The following is a 21,397-nucleotide window of genomic DNA, read 5'->3' on the forward strand; positions in this document are numbered from 1 at the left end:
GTCTTGCTTGCACTTGTTTCACTGGATGATGTGTTTCTGCCTTTACATCAAATCCAGTTGAGAGCAGGTACTGTGATTGTACTGTGACTGAAGTAAAAGTTTTAAGTTTCAAAAAAAAAAAAAAAAAAATTACAGTCAAGTACAAGTACTCAACAAATGTACTTTGGTAGACTATTTAAATAAATGGGCTTTGTTACTGTCCACCACTGGCTCTGTTGTGCCACAGGGTTACAGAAGATACACTGTATGATTTCTTGGAAATGCGGTTTGAACTTTTCTCTTGCGGTTTCCTCAAACACAGATGCTAAATTTAAAGAAGAACCCATTTTCCTGGAGTGGAAGTGGGAACATCAGCGGGCTGGTAGGCGCTCTGTCCCTCACCAGAGAGGACGGCTCCAACATCCCTGTGGGGAACTTGACCGAGGATGTTGAGGTCTGTGGCACAAAAGCACAGCAGTTGAGAGTTCTGCCACCATGCTGTCTTTCCTCCCCTGCAGAGAGCATGTTCTCTCAATGTTAAAAGCAATAAGGCTTTAAATAACATGACGTCTTCCAGAGGGAGCGATGTCTTGCCTGAAGTATAACCGCCGCAATTTCAACCCCCTACTGATTATGTAGGGTCTGGAAGGAGCAGCTAGGCAATTCACTGCTATGAAAAGAAAGCAACTCACTGCTATGACTGAATTCCAACCAACATACAGTCATATAAAGCCTTGCCCAGCAGTGTTTTGTATGCTGGCATAGCAATATGACAGCTCTCAGTCTCCTTCACAAACTGAAATATGTTTAGACGGGATGAAAAGGGTTCAAATGCCAACAGGTATTTCACCAAGTCACTTTTGACCCACCATTCTTTCTCTCCTTCCACCCAATAATCAACCTCAACCTGCTTACCGCTAGAACCCAGTGAGAGAGCCTGTGAATTCAGAGCTCACTCTGTCTCTTTTTCAGCTTTTCACCACTGTTTTTTTTTTTTTTTTTTTTTTTTTTTTTATGTAGAACACATTTTTAACCAGTTGTAAGTGCATTCAACAATCCATTTGCAGGGAGCTACATGTGTTGACTAGTAAAACACAGTTAAATGATTGTTAATGACCATCTATTTAACTGTTTCAACCCAATGTACAATCATGAAAACGTAGCTTTAACCACAACGTTTTTCAGTGTTGGTAAAATACTGCCGTTTTACTTCATCCATAGTCTTTAAGGTGCTTTGACAGTAATGTTGGATGGCAGGAATGTTAAGTTGCTTGACACTGATGTGGTTTTCCAAAAGTGACCCTCCTATTGTGTGTATGTTGTTAGTGTATGTTGATGTGTTGTTAGTGCACACTAACAGGCCATTGCGTGCACACTTATTAATAACATAAAATATTTCCGACCATGATGCTTAAGAGTTAAAACAGCATATTATAGTCACTTTTTGCTACCTCCCTGATATACTCGTTCAAATCTTCTGTTAGAATACAAAATACTTAGATTAACAAACACTGACTTACAGTTGAAAGGCAAAACCTGATCCTGGTTTGTGGTTCTGTTTCCTGGTCCGGTCCACAGATCCTCTTGCCGAGGCCTGCTGGAGAGCTGGTGAGCACCTCCGTTCTGGACCTGAGGAACTACAGCACAGTGGGCTTTACTGTTCCTTCACCTGAGTCCACCCTAGTGTTGAAGGTACACTGACACGGACTTAGATTAGATAAGAAGATCCCTCTGAATCGTTTTAAATCTCTTCTGACTGACTTCAAGTGCTGTAATGTGTCTTTGAGCCAAGGCTGTTCATTGTTTTGTTTGTTTTAATAACTGCTTTCATCTTGTGTAATCAGGGCATTCCTGAAAAAGACAGCATGTTCTCAATGGTCTGTCCCTGAAATTATTCGGTACTCCATTGTGTTTTACCACGTCAGTGCTGACAAAAGCTGGCTCCACATTGAGAACATGTACTTAGTAGTTACTAACAGGTATTCAGTGGGTATCTAGATCTAGCAGTGCAACCACTATACTACTACTACTCTGTAGTGACAGTGGTTCTATTACTATGACTACTGCTTTATTTCTTAACCATGCTTCATATTGCTCAAATCTACCTGAAATTGTTTATGGCGGATGAAAGTGCCATTTCACATTTCAGTTGTTTATTGCAGATATTCTGTGCTAATATACTTTCACCACTTCTATCACAATTATATCACTATTATTGCCTCTGGTATACTCTGGAAGCAACTTTAGCAGTGTTGAGAATTTGCCCTAGTCATGTTTGTGTACCTGTAAAGATTGAGCCTTCGGAGGATCCTTTACCCTTCATGCTGTTGCTTGGTCATGAGGAGTATCCCACCAGCACAAATTATGTAGCCATGACACGGATGCCTCAGCAGGGAGCTACACAAGGTGACAAATCTCTTTGGTTATTAGTTGAAATAGCATGCATATAGGTGTGATACCTTTTAAACTTGATATTTGACGCAGTACTGACTTCTTTATACAGAGGAGAGATACACTTGGTTACTGGAGCCTAAGGATTTGAAAGGAAACACTGGGAAACACTACCTTCTTGTGAGGCCAATAGTGGGCCCAGGAATCAAAACTGTCAATGCCAGTTTATCCATAACCTCCATTGCTTCTCACTGTAAATACTGGGATGAATCAAAATCAGACTGGAGTGATTATGGATGCAGGGTAAGTCCAGTTATTAAGTCTATGTATTAATGGCAGCATGCTGCTCAAATTTTGCCATCATTAAATGCTGCATTTGTCATTGTCTCCAAAGGTTGGTGTTCAGACGACATCTTTGGTGACGCAGTGCCTCTGCACCCACCTCACTTTCTTTGGGAGTTCTTTCTTTGTCACTCCTAACCTTATTGACCTATCACGCACAGCTGAGCTATTTGGGACCTTTGCTGAGAACCCCGTGGTTGTGTGCTTTGTGGGAGCGCTTTTTGTGGCTTATCTCATTGTGGTTGTCTGGGCACGTCGAAAAGACATTCAAGACAGAGCAAAGGTATGTGTTAAAGAGCTAAGGTAATGTTATCCATCATTTATGAAGAAAAAGACGTGTTTCACAGTTTACAAGCCTTTGGCCTCGTGTGGGTGATATTATTTGGGGGATAGAGAAGTAGAGCACGCTAGGACTTTTGTACTTTGCTCCCTTCACTTTCCCACATTTTGACCTGATGTTAAATTTAGTACACGCCAATAATGCCTATAGACATTTCTGCACATATCTGCACACATCAAAGTGCAGCAGTAGTCTAGAGGTTACCAAAGTAGGCTTGAGAGATTTGTGTGTGTGCTTGTTTAAGTTTCACATGGTTGCAGACTGCAGTCGAACATTCAGAAACTCTGTCTAAATCTCTTGCGTATATGCTCTCTTATGTGAAATTATCTTGGAATATTTTTCACTTTTTCACAAAACTTGCAGTGACAAAGACCAGGGGCAGGCAATCTTTTTTCCTTTCAAGGGCCATTTTAATTTTAGAACATCCGTCAGGGCCCATACAAAATTATTGAACTAAAATTAATATTAATGATAAGAATTTAATTGAGGTGCTTTTTATTGGTCAAACTTCACACTATCCTTAATGTGATGGCTGGAACTGCTTCTCTTTGGCAAGATGTCTGATGTCAGATGGTAGTGATGATGATGATGATGATGATGATGATGATGATGATGATGATGATGATGATGCTATTCACAGCTGGTATTCTGTGTTTGGGTTAGTCAGTCTTGAGCAGACCCGAATCTTTCCAAGAGTCATTTTTGAAAAGAGCGGCTCACTGCAGTAGCTTGTCCTAAACAGAGATGCAAATTCTCCTCCTGAATGAGGTTTCAGCCTCTTAGCTGTTAGTTCACTAGCCACAAATTTTGCCTGCATAGCATTGTCTCTGTCAGCATGCGGTCTTGTAAAAGCTGCTTGTTAGGCACCCTCCGCTGAAGAGTATTAACTTTATCCAAACACATTTGTCCTTGCAGCTCATTTAGTTCAGCATGTTTAGAGCTGTAATGGCACTCGAGGTTGGCCGCTGTGAGCTCATTAAGCCAGGCACACACTTTGTATGACTTGCCTTTGTGAGCCGGAACAAATGGTCTCGTGGGCCACATAAGGCCCGGAGATTTTAGTCAGCCTTCATGGGTTGTCCTCGCAAATCCCCAGGCCAACAGGGAATACTTGATGAGGACAGTGAGTAAATCATCTATCAATCCATCTATCTCTATTAGGATTTCCCTTTTATTGTAAACAGTATTCCACTTTACAGGGGGAAGTTACAGCTAAGACAGAGTCGTTGACATTGACTTGTGTTGTGATGTTGTGAGCACTCACAATGTTGTGTGTCCACTGGCTCACTGGAGTCTTGGAAGGTTTCCTGATCAGCTGGTTGTAAGATCAATGCATAAAATTTAATGCCTGCTGACTATTTAGTTAGTCCAATTTACTGTCCAGGTGTCCCTGGAAAGCACCGTAAAATACCAAATGTAAAACAGAGCTGAAAATTTCAGAGAATCACTTCTGATTCCTGACACCAAGCAGGCTCTGATGTTTTGATGTTTTGCATTACTTCTCTCAGGATTTATCATCCCATATGGAATATATCAAAATTATGTGTTTATCGTGAGGTGTGCCATGACATGGAGTGTTGCTGTAGGTCATCTTGGATCAAAAGTCCAAAGATGTTTTTTTTTTTTTTTTTTCCTTGCTCCAGGTGAATGTGACTGTGCTGAAGGACAATGATCCCAGGGATGAATATCGCTACATACTGAGTGTCAGCACTGGACATCGGCAAGGGGCCTCCACCTCCTCTCAGGTCAGTGTGTTGTCATTACATACTGTAATGCACTGAAGTAGTGACTGAACAGACATGTGTACACACTGGCACCAATTTAGTTGTCCTTCAGGTCCTTCCTGTAATAATTAGGGCTCTGCTCCTCTGTTTGTGGGAAAGCACACTCTCTTGTTGTTGTTTAATATTGTGTTCTTGTTGTTGTGTTCATAACTTTGCTTATTTTGTATGTGATGGGTTTGTTTAGCTGTCTTTCCTTTGTTTGTTATACCACTGGAAATTTTAATTACGTTTAGCTTAAAGGTGGGTTTTAATTCAGAGGATTTTATTAGCTGATGAACTGGGCTCCTCATTAGGGAGCATCAATTGTCAAGACGTTTGACTTGTTATGAGCTTCATGAACAATGTTTTTTTTTTTTTTTTAGGGTGTTATGTCTATAGTTTGCTCTCTCTCCCCCAAGCAGTAGTTGAAAAGTTTGCTTGGTTGCATTTTTGTATTTGTTTCATTTTGAGTCACGCTGCCCAATTAGAGGTGAGGCACATCTTGTAAGCAAAAGCCACATGCATCCACATGTTTCATGGTCTGTTGTTGAGTTTTGTCCGCCTGTCATCCTGCATTGTTGGGGATTTTCTGGGTGTGAGCGGGAAGCTAAACAAATTCAACTCCATTTCAGAAAATTGTATCCAGCCGCACATTTGGCAGAAAGGTTAGAGAGCATCCAGAACATTGATCATGTCCTGATGTGTTGGCTGATGGATTTTTTTAAGTGGAAGGTCGCAATGTGTGAAGGTTAATGGTGTTTTATCAGATGCTCTTTTCTCCTCCACCCGATTGCCCCAGGGGTGTAGCCTCTCTCATCTTTCTCTCTTCATTTATTTGTGATGTACCCTACTGAGTGCCAAAGTCAATATGTGAGGCGTCATATCATTAAGTTTGCTGATGATTCAGTGACCGTGTCTCTCCTCAGTAGTGATGACCCTGATTATGACCCTGTAGTGGCAGAATCCACAGACTGATAAATTGTCCCTCTTCAGTGTGTCTAAAACTAAAGAGATGACCATATGTAACCGGTTGGATGCGACTCTGCGTTGTAGGAAGGGTCTGAGACGATTACACCTTTGGAGGCAGTCTCCGTTTATTTCACACCTGACAAAAGGCATATAAAAAAATATTTCCCTCCAGTCAGCTCCCCCAAAACACTGCGTCCCTCTCCCATGGAGATCAATAACAAAAGGGCTAAGGCAAAATGACACAAAATTAAGGATGGAACATATCGTACCTGACAAAAGGCATATAAAAAAATATTTCCCTCCAGTCAGCTCCCCCAAAACACTGCGTCCCTAAAAATTAAATGATTAATAAATATGTTAAAACACATAGCAAGCACCTCACAGCTAGCTATTAAACATATAAACACAAAACAATCAATGATGCTAACTCGCATAAACTTCCTAGCTACAAGACCGCTTACCTCTCCCATGGAGATCAATAACAAAAGGGGCGGTAAGGGCGCGAAAAACACAATATATAGGGGCGGTGCCACACAATATAAGAACGTTGGGGGTACAGACACAAATTTATGTTCCGGTCCCTATGAACTGACTCGGAGGCCCAACCTGTCAGGTACTAAATGAATAAAAATAAAATAAATGTAAAAAAACAGTACACAGATTTTGTGTAATTATAACAATAATAACAATAACTACTGTACATAATATTTTATACATATACATATTTCTGCTGCACGATTGACCCTGTTACACATAGTAGTTTAAAAAGAATCCAAGGGTCATCTCAGGCTGTTGATCTTTGAGCTTCAGGTGGATGCTGTGTGTAGAAAATCCCATCAGACCATACAATTTTAGCACACATAATGTAGTCTTAATCTTGACAATTACCTCATGAAAGTGTTTTATTCTTATTTTATTGAATGTGTCATCTGGTATGAGTCACTTACCCTCAAAAATAGTAACAGATTGCAAGGTGCTGCAAAAGTGTGCAGCAAAATTACAGGCAACCTTTAATGACCTTACTTCTCTGCACAAGGCGAGGACCTTGAAGAAGGCCCAGTTGATCCTGGTTGATCCCAACCACCCCCTGTCAAAGGAGTTTCTTCCATCTGGCTGCAGATACAATCTGCCAACATGCAGGACAAATAGGCTCAAGAACTCATTTGTCCCGGCTGCCATTGGCAGACTGGCTGTTTGTACAACAAATTGCCCGTTGGGGATAATAAAGATATCCTTGATGATTGGTCCATGAGATGTCAGCATACATCTTCTCAAATCCAAATTTTAGGTTTGTTTCCCATAGCTGGTTTGGTTACATTGTCACATTCATTCAACCTTTATTTGGATTCGGGGAATCATTGAGAGCAAGCCCTCATTTGCAATGATGCCGAATGTACAACAACCATAAAAACAATACGGAATTACAATAAAAATAGCAAAAAAATAGAATAAAAATGGCATGATTACATACTTGCAATTCCAGATGGCAGTCATTTAGTGCACCCCCAAATTCAAAAGCCTTTGCTCTTACCCACCCAAACAAGCTGAACTAATTACTCTGGAATTTGAAGAAACTGTTCAAAACATATTTGGTAAGGATGTCTTTAACTTCCCCAATTCTGTTTCAGTGTTTATGGGCTTACATGGTGGATGCCTGTTCGAAAATGAAATATGAAAGTTGCCAAGCAGCCATCCTCATGGTTACCATAGGCCATACATTTTTAATCTTTTTGTGTTTCTGTTGGTTTTAGTCGTTAATCCCCTGCAATAGGTAGCCAAGCTTTAGTTTAAGTTCTGAGGAATTATTATTGTTTTGTTATTAGGTGACAATAACTTTGCTGGGCACAGAGGGAGACAGTGAGCCACATCACCTGACAAATCCAAAGACACATGTGTTTGAGAGAGGTGGGGTGGACATGTTCATGCTGACTACACCCTTCTCCCTGGGACAGCTGCAGAGCATCCGGCTGTGGCACAACAACTCAGGGCGGCACCCTGATTGGTAGGAAGCAGACAAACATATCACAGCCACTGGAAAATAAAAATTACTTTACATATTTATGATTTGTTCCTGATAACAAATATATTAACAATGATATTTCTTGCGGGATGTGCTTGTGGCTCAACCAGTAGAGTGTCAGTGCCAACAAAAAATGAACATAATAAACTTTCATAAAAAAGTAGAATTTATGGCAGAGCTGTTGCATTGACCTGCTTTAGACTGTACAGGTCAACCTAATAAAGTGTATATGAGTCAATATGATCATATATGATCGGTGTGTTCCACATGGTCTTATACTGCTGAATTGTTCTTTTTTTTTTTTCAAACTGTGTGCAAGCAAGGGCTGGTACTATTTTCGAGTGCTATACCTCATCAGTTTGTGTTTCAACTGGTGGAAAAGAGGAAAAATTTTTACCTCAAAAATGGGCTGAATGTTTTTTTGTTTTGTTTTTTTTCATACTGCTATTTGGGAAGGAAATGAACTGTAAATTGGATTCATTTGTCATTTCCTGTGTCTTTATAATATTCACAAACACATTACGCGCTATCCGCAGTGCAGTCCATCATTGTCTTTCTTTATCATATTATATTCTGTTGGTATGTTGAGTCACTTCAGCAGCACTTCTTCAATGCCTACATTAATTCATTAGTCTTTCTTAGTGACCTGAAACCAGTCATTACAGTATTAGACACCATAAACAATGCTGATTTGTTGATTTCACTAAACTGAGTTGTTTCCTCTCAGGTATGTGAACAAAGTCCTGGTGCAGGATTTACAGACTGAACAGAAGTGGCATTTTCTGTGTAACTCCTGGCTTGGCATAGATGTGGGTGATTGTACTGTTGATAAAGTTTTCCCTGTTGCAACAGAGATGGATTTGCAGAGGTTCAGGTAAGGAGAATCACAGAATTAGACACATTCACAAAATTACACACACACACACACACACACACACACACACACACACACACACACACACACACACAGACTGAGTATAACCAGAGCCTGCTCTGTCATTGGGCAGGTTACCTCAGAACCAAAGTAAGAAAAGAGCTGGATGCCCTTAATAAAACAAACAGTGGCTTTCTGTCTTTCTGGCTTTGCTGGTCTGACAGAATTGTGGTTCAGTGGTTTTTCATATTCATTTTGATGACTCATGAGATGATCCTGCTGCTGAGTTTTTAAATATAATTGAATCTTTTAACTGAATCAGGCGTGCCTAATTACACACACTACTGTGGTTGCACACTTGATTTATTTTTTACCACTGCTTTAAGAGTTGATGCTGTCCATTTCAAGAGTTTTTCTTTCATCATATCTGTATTGCTTTCAGTGATCTTTTTGAAGCTGATGTTTAACCCTATAAAGCCATTTGTATCATGTATGATACACGTTATGAATTCTGTTTTCTGTTTTCAGTTTAATCAGTACTTGACCAAAATACTGTTGTATACCTTTGGACACTTCCCCTGTTCACCCTGGACCATACCATTGGCACTCCAAATACATATCATATATATCATACAACAGAAAGATCGTGTAATAACACGATCTTTGCGTGTGCGCGTGCGCGTATACCCACTAGAATAAACTAGACTACACCACTGGTTAACAGTATAAATGTATCCATCCCTGTATCTATAGTGGTCAGTCTGCTGTTAAATTTTCATTGGCCTTTGCCCGTGCAGTTGAGTGAATACAGGCCAATGAGCCTCTCACATGAATGATGAAAACCACATCAATCTTTAGTTTATCTCTACAGACATTTTACACATGGGCCAAAACAGACGTGCAGAATGTATGTGAGAGAAAAACAAAACTCAAATCAATATGATATTGAAAGATAAACAGGTATCGTATTGGTGTTTACAGAAATTAAGCACACATGGACAGACTGTGCGCTCACTACACTGGCAACAGAAGCACAGCATTTTGGGAAACATGGCAATTGATACATACTATACCAAATCGATAATAAAAAGTTTAAATATCAAAGCACAACCTCCATAAGATGATTTGACCTATGATGGTGAGACAAAGTGACTGCTATAAGCTGTCATGAGCATTGAAAGAAATGTCTACTACTGGTTTGAATGGGGAATTTAATTCTAGCACCAGTCTGACATCAGACTCCAGTGGAAGTCCAGAGATGGCCACTGTTGCAGTTTTGAGGAAGTCCATCACTAAATCGGCTTTTGATTGGCCCACATTGTTATAAAATGCAATTCATCATCCATTTCAGTACTGTAGAAATCACATGTGGTTTCCCTCATAGCTCAGTTCTAGGCCCCAAACATTTCAATTTCAGTTTATTTATTTATTTTTTTTTATCTTTTTTTTGTAAAGTTTTTCTCTTTTTTAGTTTTATTGTTTATTGTTTACTGTTTTTCTACCTCTACCTTTTACTCTGTTGATATGAAACAGTATATAAATGAAGCTGAAGTTAAAAACTGAGTTGTTGTTTTTTACTTCAAGACTGCCTATTCTTCCCAGGGCCACAAACTCTCCTCTCCTGTGGGGCCCTGCTTTTGGATTTGTTGTCATTATCTTGATGCCATCAGTTAAATCCTTAGGCAAGGTGGAAAGACTTTTTAAATTCTGCAAAAATACTGCTAGGAGGTCTGGAATTTTGCCCTGGCTGAGGTTAATATTAGCTTTTAAAGAATCACATTTCCTATTTCATCACCTCATGTAATATTTTATGTTTCTAATTTTTGTGCCTTCCAGCAAAGCACTTTGTAAAATCTGCTTCTGAATAAGTACTACATTAGTAGAGTTTGCCATTTTCATGACAATGGGCTATGCACTTATATAAATAGAATACGGAGAGCAAGTCATCTTTATTTAATTCATCATCAAATCATTGCATGTTAAAATATAATAATGTAATGTAATATAAAGTGAAAGTAAAGTCTCAGAGTGTTACACTTTACTGTGGTTATTTTCCAGTAATTTGTTCTTCATGAAGACAGCCAAAGATTTCAGCGATGGCCACCTCTGGTTCTCTGTAATTAGTCGACCACCCAGCAGCACCTTCACCCGGGTACAGAGGGTGTCCTGCTGCTTCTCCCTGCTGCTCTGCACCATGCTGACCAGCCTCATGTTCTGGGGCATCCCGACAGACCCCTCCGAGCAGACCATGGACCTGGGTACAGTACAGGACAGCACTGTATTGATTTTCAACTATTAATTACTATTAATACATACATTTTACATAATTACATAATTATATTATCATATTTCTCAATTGATTTGAAACATTTCACCAGGTTGAGGTCTCACAGTTAACACAGGTTTCTTAAGCTTTCACAATTCCACAAAAATGACAGTACATTTGCTTTTATTTTTTCATTTATAGAAAACACAAAAGCACATTTCTAATTTTTGTTGTTGTTGTTGTTTGGCTATACACAATTCTCCAAACTAAATTCCATGCTTTCCAAAGAGTTCACCCAGCTGTCTAAACTCTAATTTAATTTTGCAAAACTAGTAATACATATAACTGATAGTTACATTTAATTATACAATTTAATGATACATTTGTTTTCACATTATGCAGCTGTTTACACCAACCAGCGATGTTTGCCTAGAACTTTTGGCTCTCGTTTTTGCTTGTTTGTTTGTTTTGTGTGTATGCGGGTATGAGTGTGATTGTGATTTGTTCATCAGTTCATCTTCATGCTTACTGTGACCTCTTGAAATGTCAGACAAACATGGTTGTCAAAACAGCATGAGGAAAATTCTGAGTGAGGACAGAAACTCCCAAAGACAAACTGCAACAATGTTTCTCTTTATTGTTACAGTAAAAACTGACAGTTTCCCTTGGGAGCTGATGTCCTCACTAAGTGAGAACTTCCTGCAAGTTAAGGCAATTGTTTTTTTTGTTTGTTTGTTTGTTTGTTTGTTTGTTTGTTTGTTTGCTTGCTTGTTTGTTTGTTTTTGACAAACCAATTGTGCCAGCATAGTCTTGTGTAGCCAGATCTAACTGTGCTGTGCCAGCACTTGAGCAAGGTCTGGCTTCAACCTCTGTCATTCTACTGTACTGTATTTCTCTCAGGCAATCACAATTGTCTTGGGCTGTGCTGAGTCCGGGGTGCAGTGACAATGTCCTTGCAAAATAATGTCAGGGTGAACATGTTTTGGTGCTCACTGGACTCATTAAAACCACAGACATTTTAATAGCTGTATGTAGCTCTTGCAGAACATCATTAAAGTGATATCACAGATGCTCGTGTGAAGTGGAGCCGATTGGTACATACACACTCGCTCAGACCTTGTTGTTGCTGCTGTCACATAGCGACAGGGATTTTTGAAATGGCTAATGCAGAGAGCAAAAGGGGAGGAGATGGTGATTGAAACCCAATGGCAGGCTTATACCCACAATCTACACCCAGTGAGTCAGTCTTGTGCAACCAGAAATCAGCTGGATGCCTGCCAAAATGTTAGATAGGACATCACCAAAACTGTCAAATCCACTACGTTTAACTGTGAAATACTACATATGATAGTTTTCCAAAAGTCTGAGAAATGTGCATTTTGCTAAAGACAGCATTTAATCAGCAATGTAGGGATAAAAGTCCATAAAATCTGATTCTGGAGTGAATTGTGAAGCCCTCTGACAACTTTACATGTTTTATCATATTCTTGTGTGACTCTCGATGGCATTGTGGTTTTGATGTCAGCATGTGGTTATTATGTAGATGGGGTATGAAGGGAAAACTCAGAATTTTGCAAAGAGATTGTTTCAGTGACGGTGTTATGATGATGGTGTTAACACTTTCGCATATGCTCAGTTTATGAAAGCTTTTATATTCGCTGCTCTAAACACCAGTGTCAGACAAATTAAATTACAGTGTAGCTTTATCTATCCTCAAGGGTGAAGTTAATTTCTATAGCCAGCCAGATTCATCAACAGAAATCCATTATTGGTCAGACATGTTACATTATCTAGACCAGAATGACAGAAGGAAAGTAGACATAACAGGAAGACACTGAACATAGGTTATGACAGAGAGCAGTATGTGTAATGAGTCATTTGTGCTGTTACTGGTGATGATGGCATATCGCAGACAGGGTGGGACAGGTCAGAGATTGTGAGTTTTATTTTGACTCTACTTTTATGGAGCTGTTTATTTTTAGATCAGTGGGGCCAATATGTGATTTTCATATGGTGTAAACAACCACGCATCAGGCACTTCCAGGCTCCAATAAACTGCCAACTAGAAAGCAGCAAAGGTGAACTCTTGAGCAAAATTGCTTGAAATGAAATGTTTGGTTGGGCAAACAGAAGTTCCATTTCACACAACCTTTGTCCTCTAATAGATCTCCATTGGCTTCAGCACTTCACTTAACCATTGGTGTAAATGATTCAGCACACTGAAATTTGCTGAGTGTGTGCATGCACTCAGCCAATCAGGATGTGCCTACCTACTGTGTCCAGATGGCATAAAGCTGAGGCTGGACCAACTGTTTTCTACACTCAAGTGTTTGCCTAGGCCATTCCCCACTCTGTCATTGTTGGCCATGCCTCCTTGGACAAGTGGCTGTTTAAACAACTACACAGACACAGCAGTCTCAGACCACTCAGGTTTATGGTAAATATAAAAGTCTTGAGTTGGTCTCTGGTAGTCTGAGAAGAGGGGGTTTGCAGCTACTGGTCAGTGGGGTGTACAAGGTTTTGCCAAACCCTTTATCCACACCATAACGCCCTCTACAGGCAGCAACCAGTCCAGGGTTTACAATGTGCACGTGGGGCTAAATGGGTAATCTTTTTTAAAACAAGTCTTTATAATAAAAGCTTTTAAATCCATTTGCAAGGGGTGATGGTTAAAACAGTAGGTGCCAGCTCACAATCATTACCCTTAAAAAATGATAAAAACACACTTCTGTTTCTTTAAAAGCCCACAATCACAGACAATCTCAAAATGCTCTTTACCCCACTTGAGGTTGGTCCAGGCCATTGTCTAAGCAAAACAATCCATTCAATCCATCCAACTGGCTATTATAAGCACATCAAGCGGTAGAGAGAACAAAATCACTTTATTCCAGTGTAGTGCAGTCCTGCCAGTGTACAGCCTTGGCTTTCTCTCCCCACTGGTGGTTGAAACCCAGCATCCAGGCGCCCTTCTACCCCCTCAACTTGCCTTAAATAGGGAGAGCATAATGCCAGGTAGATTCAATTAATAGGATGCCTGCATTTTTGTATGTTGGTGTTCCACAATCCTGTGTGGGCCGATCCTTTCCAGGCAGTTTCTCCTGTTCACACCACATATTGGCATATCTCTATTTACTGAAGAAAAACCACATCATTGCACTCTCATGTGAAACACAGGAAAAAAAAAAAAAAAAACATTAATTCATGCAAAAAGCCGGCCTTTACATCAAGCAGTTGGTCATCTCATGACACCCCCAGTTGGGCAATTAGCCATCAGTCCTTTCAAATCTGACCCCATATGCTGATCTTCCTCCCGATGGGCCGTTAGGTGGTAGAGAGGGCTGATCTCTTGCACAAATGCATTTGAGTTTCCGCTCCACAGCTGCTTGCTCACCCTCTGATTGAGTTTTAGCAGGAATGGTGGAGCAGCTGTTCTAACAGAATGGGCAAACCATTTTGCAGGGCTATATTCTCCAGATGCTGTGTCCTACCTCCATTCAGTGGAGCAAAGGGAGGAGGACATGTTGAACTTGTCCTCTCCAGACAGCACAACGTCTCTCTCACCACAGATTCAGTAGCTGTTCCAGTAAGAGGTTATTCTGTACTTTCAGAGACAATGGCCTGTACTATAGTATTTTCCTGGTTCCTAGGAAATAGGTTCCACATGCTTACATTAAAAACCTGAAATTGCAGCTGGGCCTGAATAATAGTGAGTGAGCCGCACAGTTCATTCCATAAACAACTCCATAGCATTTTCTGTACATTACAAGAGCAAATATTCAGCATCTGAACCCCATAACAGACAGAGGAACAACGAAAACAGCTTCACACACAGTGATTACATAGATATTAAGCGTCAAAGCCAAGTCATGTTACACTATAAATCTGCAATGCACAGCCATAAACACAATTTCAACAACATTCACAATCGACTTTATTAATTATTCCATGTCATCACTATTTTGGTATGATGCAGAGACACGCAACAAACAGCGGTGGCAACAGCCTGACAAATGGACTGGGGCGAAAAAAGAAAAAGAAAAATAGTCTCAAGCCTATCTTTGATGCCTTCTGTTATTAATCCATCATTATGCCTAGAGGGCAAGGCATAGATGTCAGCTCTTACTGTTGAAGATAGATATGATTTCATTTAAGTCCAATGAGTCTGACAGGTCCTGTTCAGAAGACAAAAGGGTGAAGTTGTTCAGGTGAGGTATTGACATTGAGCCTCAGTCTCAGTCTTGTTTTTTATCCAATTTGTCGTTGGGAAAAACCTCTCCATTGTGCATAATGTCAGTGTCAGGGTAAAATAACCCTTAGTAGTGTGCTGACACTGAGGGTGCATTTCTGTTGGGCTGCTATCAGGCACTTTGTTTAGAGATGGATAGTTCTGTCCTACATCTATCTATGTCTCTCGCAGATCAGTACAGTCTGTAACACATAAGGTGGAAGTCTGCAGTCCTTGTGTTGCAAAGTGTTACATAGTTTGCTAAATGTCACAACTTCACTGAATTTGCTTTAGCAAGGACTCTGCTTCAAACCTTACTTTCAGTTTGTGACTTGGAGGTCCATCTTGCATCTCTCTAGCTCAGTTACCTTCCAATCGGGGTGCATTTTCTTTTGCATGAGCCATAATGGCTGTGGGCGGATGCAGATTCACAGCATCAAAAAAATGTGCAGATATTTCCTGCCAATTAATAGGAGCTGCAGTGTGCATAAACTTTTGTGTATATAAAGTTGGCTTTAGAGGAATGTGCACCCTCCATCTGTTTCCCGTCAAAACAAATCCCAATCCCAGCTCCAGTGGTTCCAGTACCTTAAAGATCTTCCTTGATGTCCAGTCTGCAGAAATATCAGCTGTGTCAGCAAACCCAACCGCCCTCTCCGTAATCACCCCACCATGAAGGAAACGGAGATACACAGCTATTAGATGATGTTTGGTCTTTTTACTTCAATGCTCATATGGTAAAAAGTGTACACTCATGTAATTCTCTTTATTTAGAACCTTCTGTTTCTCTGTGCCTCATGAGAGGAATGTCCTGTTTGGTATACATCATGACAAAATCTAGTACCACTTTCACATGATTCATTGAAGATTGTTTCTCTCATAAAATGCAATATTACCAGCATTTCCATGCATTTGATTTAGCCCAGTCGTGTGGTTATTTGGTGAATGGCTTTCTCTGTATGCTGACAGCTTACTGAGTGCAAAAGCATGCGGCTTTCTGTTTTCATGCTTAGAACAAGCCTGTTTGACGTGCTTCCAATCTCTAAATCCATCTCTCACAAATATATATTCCTTGCAAATTTGAGGAAGATGTCTACAGCGTTTGCAAAAGATAGCGCCTTTTGATCTGCTATACTCAATCTATTTAAAGTCGTCATACCAGCTTGTAGAGAAGCGACGTGGTGTTCCTGATATGTGTTCCAGGAAAACGTATCATTCTTGGTTGAGCCTCCGGTTTGATAGCAGTCAGTCGATGCCCACAGCTGTGAAGGCCTGTGTGTTGTGGATTTTGATGGTGCTAAATTGATGCCACCCTCCCCCATAACAGATTCAACAACATTAGCAAGGCAAGGCAAGCCGTCGCATCAGGCACATACTCATCCAATCTTGTTTTTTCGAAAAACCTCACAATGGACATTTGCTTTGCCATTGCTAGATTTACTTGGTTGGTGCTCATTTTTAAGCCAGAATAGCATTAGCTAACGCAGAGGTTTATCATATTCTGCCCAGCAATGTCTGACAGGCTGAGCGGGAAGCTCTGGGCCCTGTTGGCCCAGTGATGGTGCTGCGGTGGACTAATCACGTTTAGAGTCAAAATTCTGGATCACAATGTCAAAATTCTAGCTCTGAGTTTTGTCCAAAACAGACCACCAGAGGCTGAGAAATGATGAACCAACGGAGGGACTGTCACAAACTGTGGGGGATGTCATGGCCATTGTTGATGTCTAAATAAGTCACTTTTTCCAGGTGTTCTGGTACCGAACTGTGGGTGAATTGTCAGTTTGTGGATGGCAACAGTGTCAGATTTCTATGTACCATTTCACTCTCTCTTTCTGAGCTGTTGCTCTCTCTTTGTCTGCAGGTCACTTTGAGTTTACCTGGCAGCAGTTCATGATTGGAGTTCAGAGTTCACTCATCATGTTTCCAGTGAATCTGTTCATTGTGAGTATCTTCAGAAATGTCCGCCCTCATGAGATGTCTTGTATTAAGGCGAAACCAGATTCTGCTGAGCAGGAGAACACCTCTCATATAACCTGCTCACAGTCTGCTGCCTCAAACATGGAAGTCAATGGCATCACTTTGGACACAGTTATCAAGGTGAGATGTTCTGTGACTTTTTTCATGTTCTAACTTGGCCAAATGGCGGCCAGATCACCTATATCACCTATATATAATACATTTATTATATATGATAATATACGACAAATCATTAATTTCACCCGATGTCAAATACACTGTAATACACATTATGATTACGTTTAATCTTCTGCTCTCTCAGGATATTACAAGAATCGCTCATTCACTTTCTAAGACTGTGAAAAGCAACATCCCACAGTCGGAGTCTGAGTTTGGGCCTGGACAAGAAGTTGATATCAGTGCTGTTCTCACGACAGTGGAGGATTTCATCAGACAGAATAACAAAACTGGTGACACCTCTGTCAGCACTCTCTCCAAAACACAGGGATCCCACAGTCTCATTCAGACTCAGCTCCCAGGTGTGTTTCTCTGCTCTGCTTTTACTTTTCCGTCATTAGAGGCTTAAAATAAATAAATAAATAAATAAATAAACTATGTTAATCACATACTTTGAGGCATTAAACTTTGTCATCACTTCACGTTCAGGCTTTATAATAGATTCATAAGGCTGCAGCAAGTAATACTGTAAATGGCACCTGCTGTTGTTAATAAGGAGTGACTTGCCATGGAATGAATGTGCAAAAAGGCATTTTAAACTAGCTAAAGAACAAATTCAGATCCTCTTCCTCAAGCTGCAGCAAGTTCCTGCAACGAAAAGGTCAAAACCAAATCTTAAATGTCAGCATATTACGCCAAGAGGGTCTTTTTCCTGCGATTACATCTAAAACTTGTACTAAAAAGTTGAAGGTTGTTTACAATGTGGTTCAGACACAGAGGGGAGTTAACAAGTCAGAAAAAATGTGTTTCCAGAGGGCAGTGTTTCTGCACACCGAGAGACCGCAGTGGAAGGCATTGAGAAAAAGAGCAACAAAACACAGTATCTGTACAGGCAGCTCTGTCACATTGACAAGGAGCTGAGTCTGCTGGGCTCCTCTGGCTTCCCCGACCCAGACAGCTACGACCAGGCTGTGCAGCAGGTCCAGGGCATGAAGGGTCTCCTCGAAGATCAGCTCTTTACATCCAGCTCTGGGAATCTGGACCAACTCACCCTGCAGTGTAAAAAGTACAAAAACTATTATATTCAGCAAAAGCAAAAATATGAGAGCATAATGCCGCTTTATTGGCCCGCAAGTCTGAGAGATGACAGCTAACAACTTGTATGTAAAACCCCAGAGTACTTGTTTATGTCAGGTAAACACTGCAGAGTTAAAAGTAGGATATTATCATTGAAATAGAGTGGTGCCTCAAAAAGAAACTGGTAGAGTAAATGTTGTTGTTTTTTTTTCACTCCTGTTGGTTACAGACCAAGCCCTGCTGAGAGCACAGACAGTGGAGGTTGTAAGATGAAAAGGGTTTGCTGTCAAGGCGGGCTGCCCTGGTGGTTTGTGTTTGTCGGCTGGCTGCTGATCATTGTGACCAGTTGTGTGGCTGGATTTTTCACAATGCTGTATGGATTGAAATTTGGGAAGGAGCGCTCCATAAGCTGGTTGATATCCATGGTTGTCTCCTTCTTTCAGAGTCTCCTCATCATTCAGCCGCTGAAGGTGAGAGGAGATGTACTCATGCTTTCCCCAGTTATTCGATAACAGTGCACTTTAAGTCAGTGGAACAGTGGATTATAATTGGAGAAGAATTTAATATGAAAACCCATCATGTTTAAGTAATGTTACCACATATATGGCTCAATTTTTCAGTTCTATCTGTTATTCCATCTCAGGTTTCATCTCAGAGATCTCTACAAAACACAATGTCTGTCCTGGCAAAATAGTTTGATTTCATGATTCCATAACAAATTTGACATTATTCCAAGCAATCATTTAAAGTAACAGGTGCCAGGGGTGTCCCAGTAGTTCACCTAGCAGAGCATATACCACTTTTCAAATAGACCTGCAGCGGCCTGGGCCCTTTCCTGCACGCCATCCCCTCTCTCTCCCCTGCCTTTCCTGTCTCTGTCTGCTGTCACTATCAAATAAAGCAGAAATGCCAAAAAAAAAAAAAAAAAAAAAAACCCATCAAATACAAAAATCACAGGTGCCAAATTTTCATTCTGTAATGGACCCCTGCAATATCCAGTAGTCATTTACCTGTTTTTTTTTTTTTTGTTTTTTTTTTTGCAGGTGCTCTGTTTTGCAGTCTTCTTTTCTCTGGTACTAAAGAAGGTGGAGGAGGAGGTGGTTTATGAAAATCTGCAATTTGTAAAGGCTGACACAAATTTAGGTAAAACTTATTTATTTATTTATCTATTTGTAGTTTAGTTCTACTGGGACAAGATCCCTTAATAAACATTTAAATGTGCCAGCTAATTTTCTACTGCACACCTTGGACATACATAATAACAGCTATCAAAGACATAGAAAATACACTAAATCAGGACAACAATACTTTAATCAGGAAAGACAAGTGGGTGGAGGAAGGATAATGGTTTATCACAGCAGACACTGTAAGTGATTATAGAGTCTCTGGTGCTTAGACTCTCTGAGGAGACTGAGGGGCATCAGCCCTGAGCTGCAGCAGAATAAATCCCTCAGTGGAGTCCAGGCACCGGTGGTGAAGGTGGCTGATGACATCTGATGAAGCTGTGAGGTCCAGGTGGAGATGGGGAGCCGGAGCGATGTGTGAACAGCAGCACTGATACCGACCAAAGATATTCCTCCCATAACTTAATGTTAAGTCGCTAAATCAGAGACAAATCCGTGTCCAACTCTCAGGGTAGACCAAGCACGCCACATCACGGTAATCACCAAAAGCCACTCCAAATTCGTCATTTGACATGTCCCTTTGACAGTGACTGAGATTGAAGTGGCTGGCTGAGGAGCAGAAGCAGGTGCAGGCACAGGGGTATGAGACAAAGGCATGTGAGATGAGGTCAGTGTTGCATAGGAAGATGAGGCCTCAGTGTTCTCCAGACACTGTAAACGGCCATCAATTGCTTGAATTCTACTTAACCAGCAGCTGGAGCTTTGATGGGAGGGCATTATCTGATGGCTTGGCTTGGGGAGCAAGATAATGTGTTTTCCTGCATGGATGGCAGCCGGCAGCACTAAAGGCACAGAGAGAAACATAATTAAAAAGATAGCAGCAAGATGATAGGCGAACAGGATGTGTTTTGCTATATTATTGGAAAGACATAACCAGGTGATATGAACAGCTGATCTGGCTCAGTTGACAGCGCCAGACAATGACAGTATGGTAAGTTATGGATAAGTCTGTATGAGAGTGAAGAGAAAGGCAAGTCAAGGCAGGTCTAAGATAGTCTTCCTGACTGAACTTTCACTAAAGTGTGTAATACATACAAATATACAATACATTCAAACAAGGACAACAATACATAAAACAAATAAATGGGAAGCACTGGAAATGTTGATGTTTTAAGCTTTACAATTAACATGCCTACAGTTTCTTTTTTATGTTTTGCTCATATTCTCAGATGTTCATTTAATGGATAATGTTGATTCAACTGTCACAGATCAGTAAATTGACAAGGAAATTGCATTTCATTGTGATATAAAATAACTAAATGAAAAAGACCATTTTGATTCACAGATAATCACAAGGTGGCACAAACTATTAGCAGGGATAGCAGAGTCTATCAACCCCCTTCACCTGTGGACATTGATATGATGAGAAGGAACAAGATAAAGGAAAAGAAAGCCTTTGCCCTCATCTGGGAAATTTTGAGTAAGTGGAAACACCACTATATTTGTCTTCAAGGTAGTGTCTAGAATTCACTTTCACTTCATTTTCTGCAATATAGTGCCTGTAATTACCTACAGTCTGTCTGAAATTGACCTTCAGCTCTGCTACTGCAGTAGACTGCAGATGAATTATAAGGTGTGTCATTATGATTATGTTGCAGCCTACATGGGGTTCATGTGGATGCTGCTGCTTGTGGCATATGGCCAAAGAGACCAAAATGCCTTTTTTCTGAACCGACACGTTCAGCAGAGCTTCAGGAAGGGGATCTCAGACAGCATGAGTCTCAGAGATGTGTTCACCTGGGCAAACACTTCTCTACTCAGTAACCTGTTTGGCATCTATCCAGGTAAAAAAATATATCCCTGATGTGAAAATAAAACATGTGGCCAGACATCT

The 21,397-nt window shown here is 40.5% G+C and overlaps 1 protein-coding gene across 1 annotated transcript in view; it reads left to right on the forward strand.

The window, feature by feature from the left end:
• LOC115380200 (polycystic kidney disease protein 1-like 2) overlaps window positions 1-21,397 on the forward strand; it is a 44,558-nt gene that overhangs the window by 15,551 nt on the left and 7,610 nt on the right. Inside the window, 16 exon segments of the mRNA XM_030081290.1 lie at window positions 302-433; window positions 1,558-1,671; window positions 2,271-2,385; window positions 2,483-2,673; window positions 2,765-2,995; window positions 4,696-4,797; window positions 7,608-7,786; window positions 8,532-8,678; window positions 10,737-10,936; window positions 17,031-17,266; window positions 17,448-17,666; window positions 18,142-18,359; window positions 18,609-18,849; window positions 19,423-19,522; window positions 20,849-20,983; window positions 21,162-21,347. Of these exon segments, the coding sequence (XP_029937150.1) occupies window positions 302-433; window positions 1,558-1,671; window positions 2,271-2,385; window positions 2,483-2,673; window positions 2,765-2,995; window positions 4,696-4,797; window positions 7,608-7,786; window positions 8,532-8,678; window positions 10,737-10,936; window positions 17,031-17,266; window positions 17,448-17,666; window positions 18,142-18,359; window positions 18,609-18,849; window positions 19,423-19,522; window positions 20,849-20,983; window positions 21,162-21,347 (2,746 nt within the window).

This window comes from Myripristis murdjan, chromosome 21 (genome assembly GCF_902150065.1).
Source record: "Myripristis murdjan chromosome 21, fMyrMur1.1, whole genome shotgun sequence".
Classification (NCBI taxonomy): domain Eukaryota; kingdom Metazoa; phylum Chordata; class Actinopteri; order Holocentriformes; family Holocentridae; genus Myripristis; species Myripristis murdjan.